Genomic DNA, 6,331 nt, shown 5'->3' with positions numbered 1-6,331 from the left:
CAGGTATTCACACTGTCATGACCTCCTGACGACAAAGGCAAAAGCTTTGTCTCTTTGAACGTGGTCAGATTGTTGAGCTGCATAAGCAAGGCCTCTGGCAACGCACCGTCGCTGCTGAGGTTGACGCACTAAGACAGTCAATTTGAATTTCTTAAAAGATCCTGAGGGTAATGGAACAAAAAAGTCAAGTGGTCAACCCCCAAAAATTCCCCTGTGCTGAGCCAGAGGAGTCGACTGGCTGTCCGTCAAGACATGGACGATCCTCGACCCAGATTATGGCTGCTACTGGTGCTGACTGCAGCCCAATAACCATCAGATGTCATGTCTTCAAAGGCCTCGTCTCCTTCAATGCCACACAATTGCTTGTTCGGACTTTGCAAGAGAGGACCAGACATGGGACATTGAAAGGTGGAAGAAAGTTTTATTCTCTGATGAAATGAATGTAACTTGATGGTCCAGATGGCTTCCAACCTCACTGGCATGTCAAGGAGATCCCACTGGAGATGTTTTCTAGGCGGTACAGTGGAGGGGGCATGGCCATCACGATCTGGGGTGCTTTTCCTTCAGTGGAACAATGGAGCTTCAGGTTATGCAGGGGCGTCAAACGGCTAAGGCTGGCTCTGTGCGATGTTGCAGGGGTCATCCCTCATGACTGAAGACCCTGGTCTGTGTGGGAATGACTGGGTTTAAAAACAGCGTTATGACCCTGGATCATAATTTACGTTTATATATGTGTATATGTTCTGTGTTGTTGTGTTCTCCCCCAGTCCTGTAGGTGTGCTGTGCCTGTCCTGTGTTGTTTGTTTCATGCAGGAAGCTGAGGACGGCTCTTTTGTTCTCACCTTTTCTCCTGTTTTTGGTTAGGGAGTTTAGGTTACTTTAATGTACTTTATTTCTTGGATTTTGTTTTGGATTAGAGACTTTAGTTGAACCTTGAAGAAGACTTTTTGTTTGTTGTTTTAGCCGAGCCCTCCCCTAACCCTCCTTTAGTTGATTAATAATAATATTGTGAACTTTAGTTTGGACTGACGTGTGTGTTTGGGAGCTGGGAGGGGACAAAGTGAGTATATTATGTACGTCTCGGTAAACCCCTAGGCCAGGACGTAACAACAGGACAACGCTGCAGTTCACAATGTCCAACGCCTGAGAGCAGAGGAACAGAGGAACAACACCACTCTTTTGGGCCATCCTCCATGTTCCCCTGATCTAAATCCAACTGAGAGCATTTGGGGATGGATGGCAAGGGAAGTTAACAAAAATGGACATCAGTTCCAGACAGTGGATTCAAACTGGCTGTCTTACTGTCCAACCTCAGCAGCGATGGTGTGTTGCCAGAAGCCTTGCTTATGCAGCTCAACAATCCGACCACGTTCAAACAGACAAAGCTTTTCTGCCTTTTCCATCAGGAGGTCATGACAGTGTGAATACCTGACAGAAAATGACACTGAATCCAAAATTTTGCACAGATGTTTGCTTTTAAAGGCTGTGGTCTTAAACTTTTGATCAACTGATGAACAGCCTATTTCAGTTTGTCGTTTTCAATAAATTGCTTACTCAATTTTTTTTTTTTTTTTTTTGGCAATGGCTACTGCCACAGTACTGTGACATGAAATATGGGTTTGTTTACTGCTACAGAGCCAATCAAATGTTTGCGTTTGTATTAGAGCCATGGATACTGTTCCATGAACTCATTATCCTCTTGTTGCCACAGTACTGTGGTGACATGGCGTATACTTCAGTGCATTCTTTTGTGCATTTTGCTACCACAGTACTGTGGCAATTGATGGAAGACACAACAAATTAGTGATAGTATAATAGAAATTATTGTTCTAAATATTATATATGTTGTTTTAAGGCAGGGGTCTGCAACCCTGGTCCTCGAGAGCCACTATCCTACATGTTTTAGATGTGTCCCTCTTCCAACACACCTGATTCAAATGATAAGCCTATCATCAAGCTCTGCAGAAGCCTGATAACGACCGTCAGGTGTGCTGGAAGAGGGAAACATCTAAAGCATGCAGGATAGTGGCTCTTGAGGACCAGGGTTGCAGATCCCTGTTTTAAGGTGTTCTTTACTCTATGCAGTCAGTGATGCTGGAGAGGTGGGTGGAGCTACATGTCAAATGCAACAGTGTGCCAGTGTGTAATTTCTCAGTTCTGTGTCAGTTCAATGTATTGAGTGCTGTGGTCTGAATTCTGCACACTGAACATTGTCCCAGTGGCTGATTTATATGCCCCCTTGTTTAAAAAAATTCAGAATAAATAATAAATAATAGTGAACACTACTTTGACCAGGAATTGAATCCTAGCCTTCCATGCTGCAGTCCAACACCAAGAGAGCTAAATCTCTGCTGGTTTTAAGACTGACCTATTTGCTAAATTGCCTTGGTATTTTTCAGGATGTAACAAGTTGCCAGTCTAGACATATATAACAAGTGCGCTGATCGGCTCTGTGGCAATAGACAAACCAATATTTCGTTCCACAGTACTGTGTCTGTGGCCACTTCATTTTTTTGTCCCCCTTTTTTTTTTTTCATTTTGAAACTCTACTTAGAACGTTTTTAAGATCCAACAGTGCAAAATGTAAATTCTTGCAATTTTTCAACTGGTCTTAAAATTTGATCAGGTGTGTGTGTGTGTGTGTGTGTGTGTGTGTGTGTGTGTGTGTGTGTGTGTGTGTGTGTGTGTGTGTGTGTGTATTAGCTTTTGTACAGTTAGTTATCGATAAAATGATGAGCAGATTGCTGTGGTGGCATGTGAAAATATTTTTTGGTTGGGTGCAGTATGCAAGTCAGTTTTTGGATGTACCATAACCGCATATAGTCGGATCCACTAGGATACGCCAAAGCACATGCACCACTATTTTAAAATATTCATTTAACTTTAGAGATCTTGTGTGACATTTCATTTCTGAGGAAGGTCTTGATTCTTTTTGGGATGTGATGTTTACTCCTGTGGGTGGTGCCTGGGCTCAAATTTTGGAGCCCCAAGACTCTTCTATATGGTAAACGAAAGACCTCGGGTGCAGAATTTTTGTGCCCCAAACAGGAAACATGTCACTTGACTGCCCACTAAACAGCTGAAAACATTTTAAACTACATTCGAATGCAGATTATACACGGTACTCACAGGCCATGTCATGTATAGCTTGTTTATTTAAATATTCATGTTCTTGTAAAATAATTTTATGTAATTCCTATCATCTGTCATGTGAGACAGGTGGGGTGGCGCACCAACGCCCTCTGTGGACAAGCCGCTACTGATTGATAATCACTACAGTAACACTGACTCACTTGTCTATTGATAATGCTCTGCTGCTCTCTGATACAATCAGTTACAGTCTAATAGTTGTGCTGTAAGTCCAAGCTTTGAGATGCTGTAATTGAAACAAAAGGTACTTTAATCGCAGTTTGCTTGCCAATGTGAACTATCTTCACCCACAAAAGTTTAAAACTCAGGACTGAATTGATAAACAGGATGGACAGCCTCAGAGTTTCAGAGTATGTGACTATTTCTGCAATTTTAAAACTGATCTAAAACATTATAGAACTCAGTCACTTTGTAGATAATGGCTTATGGAACCACTGATTGCAGAGTGTTTGAGGCCTGTCGGCAGAAACCTGGCCACCTTTATTCCTCATAGACTTTGGAACAACTTTGCAACAACTTTGGCAGTAAAACCTGACATTGTACAGAAAACTAGAACAGTTTGATCCTTTTATCAGTAAAAGATGTTCAGGTCAGTTCAAGGCTAAAACAAGATGGATCATTGTAACATGCTCTCATTTTTAACGTCACTGAAATACTAAAAAAAAAAGCAATTAACGTAGATATTTGAGGCTGCATATGTTGTGTACATGTTTACAAATTGTATATGAATAAGCTTTAGCAATTTTATGTTTTTGTCCAAGTCACTCTTGCAAAAAATATTTTAATATAGGTTAGGTTTGTTTATTTTTCTTTTCTTTAGTATAGTGCAGTTTGTGAGACAGTAGTGGAATGTAAATACCTACTGTACCTAAATGCAAATCTGCAGTATTCGGTTATTTTAATTTCATAATTCAACTGCACCATGTCTCAAAAAAGCACTTTTATCTCCACTACAGCTTTATTTCCTTTTCAGATTAAAGGTTTTCATCTGGGGTGAGTTGTTCCTTTATTTCAGTACTTTTACTCACCTGAACATTTTTTCTACCACTGGTAGAATGATGGAAAAGGGATCTAACATAATAATAACTGCATGGGCACTGGTAGCATGTTATTCTATTTATTTAAGAATTTTCTGAACATGTAAAATCAGTTAAAATTTGCCATCGTACTGCTTTTGTAAATTTCCTTCAGGTGATGTGTTCTTTGAGAAAATGAAGAAATCTCAATCTGAATACAATAAAAACATATCCAAATCTACGAAATACGGAAAAAACAAGGGTGTGCTAAGTGGCAGCTCTGAAGAAATGGAGCACTCATTAAGTTGTTCAGCCACCAGAGGGTGTCAAATATGAAGAGTGACACTGAAGTCTGCAATAAACCAAAGAATTGGGCAGAAGCGCTTACCTACATCTTTTATTCAAGTAAAAATCACAATACCACATTGTTACTGCATTGTAAAACTCAACTGATGTACAAAAGAAGTAGCATCAAAATACGTTTAAAGTACCAAAAGTAAAAGTGCAAAATGGCCCATTCCTGAATAAGATATATCAAACTGTATCACATGAAAAGGATGCGTTCATGTATTCATCTTGAATTTTAGAGCCAGTATGAGTGTGGCACATTTAATGACTATATAAGGTTGGGTGTCTTCATCTATGGAAAGACATCATATTTTTGAGTGGGTTTCTATTTAATATTAATATTAACATCCTTTGAAAATTAACTAGTCAGTGGAATAATTAGTGATGAATGCCGTAGAATAAAAAAGTATAAACATGCATCCATGTTTTCAAAGAGGTTTTTTTTACGTAAGTAATGTGACCATCATAACATGATCTCGTTTATTTGTACACGATAAGGTTGACGGTCTAACCCTCGCAGCGGAGGAAGAATGCGTAAAGCGGTGCTTCGCGGACGCACGGCGTATATAAACGAAGCTCGACCCTACACTTCAGTATTGTCTGTGTTGTCGACAGGGACAGGACGTCCACTGTCTGAAGTGATGTGCGAGAGCTGTACAGTGATAAAAATTGCACAGCTTTTATCAGCAGGTTACTTAAGAGTACATTAACGCGAAAGGACATTTAACAGAAGCCAACGACACCGCCGACGTTAGCTGTCCTGTCTGTCTTGATGACGAAGGAAACGACGAAGTATTCTTTTATGTTTCATGGATAAATTGATGCTAAGTCCTTCATCGTCGGTGTTTTTCAGGAGGAGAGAGATGTATCTTGTGGACTTCTTGACGAAAAGGACGGATAATAAGGCCTTTAGATGAACAACAGTCCCTTGTTGACATTTGTTAAGATCTTCTCAAGCTAACGTTGACGGTAGACTAGCTCGTGGATGTTGGCTAGCATCGTAGCTTAGCAGATATAAGAACGCTAAATTATTCAGTGTCACTATAAAGGCAATCTTATTTCCTTGTTATTATTGCTAGTATGTTTGCACACACATATGTTGGACAGCAGCTATGACGCTAGGTGCAGCCTTAGGGTTATGTCACTGTCAGGCTAGCAGATAGCTCGGTGCCTCCAGCTCCTTCTGTATGTTTGCATGTCTACCAGTACTGGCATCATGTAGACGATATTTATGAACGAGTTAGGTGACTCTAAGAAGAGGAATCCAAAGCTGGTTTGCAGCTATCCAACTGGGTCACAGCTGGCACTGATACACTTTAGCTCGGGATTGTTGCTAGTCATGCTTAAAGCCGTCTTCTCTGTGTGATGTGCAAACCTCCGAATTAGAGGGCATGTGAATGCATCATGTCCTGACTGCATCTTATTTATGCAATAAGTTACATCAGAACACCCTGTCATGAATTAAACTCGCAGTGCAAGAAGAAACGACACCAGTACTGAGTGGATTATTTGCTTCAGGATTATTTTTTGTGAAGGAGAGCAACGCAGAGTCTTATCTATCCACCAGTATCAGAGGGACCATCATCAGCTCCTCATAATGGAGACAGTGGGTGATTTTGAGTACAGCAGAAAAGACCTGGTTGGACATGGAGCCTTTGCTGTGGTGTTCAAAGGAAGACACAGAAAGGTAAATACACAAACGGTTGTCATGCAGTATTTTTTTTTTTTCTCTTTTTGCTTGTCTTTTCCTAACGGAAAACGGGGACAAGTGTGCATCTTCATTTGGAAATCTGGGTCAGTCAGTGGTAGTGCAGGTT

At 40.6% G+C, this 6,331-nt stretch overlaps 1 protein-coding gene across 1 annotated transcript in view; it reads left to right on the top strand.

Annotated features, from left to right (window-relative positions):
• Positions 1-5,111: 5,111 nt before the first annotated feature.
• The window catches only part of LOC115416728 (serine/threonine-protein kinase ULK2-like), a 31,742-nt gene continuing 30,522 nt past the window's right edge, over positions 5,112-6,331 (top strand). Inside the window, 1 exon segment of the mRNA XM_030130577.1 lies at positions 5,112-6,201. Within this exon segment, the coding sequence (XP_029986437.1) occupies positions 6,112-6,201 (90 nt within the window). The 5' untranslated portion in view covers positions 5,112-6,111.

The sequence above is a fragment of the Sphaeramia orbicularis genome, unplaced genomic scaffold, assembly GCF_902148855.1.
Source record: "Sphaeramia orbicularis unplaced genomic scaffold, fSphaOr1.1, whole genome shotgun sequence".
Lineage (NCBI taxonomy): Eukaryota > Metazoa > Chordata > Actinopteri > Kurtiformes > Apogonidae > Sphaeramia > Sphaeramia orbicularis.
This window is presented reverse-complemented; position numbering and strand designations above follow the sequence as displayed.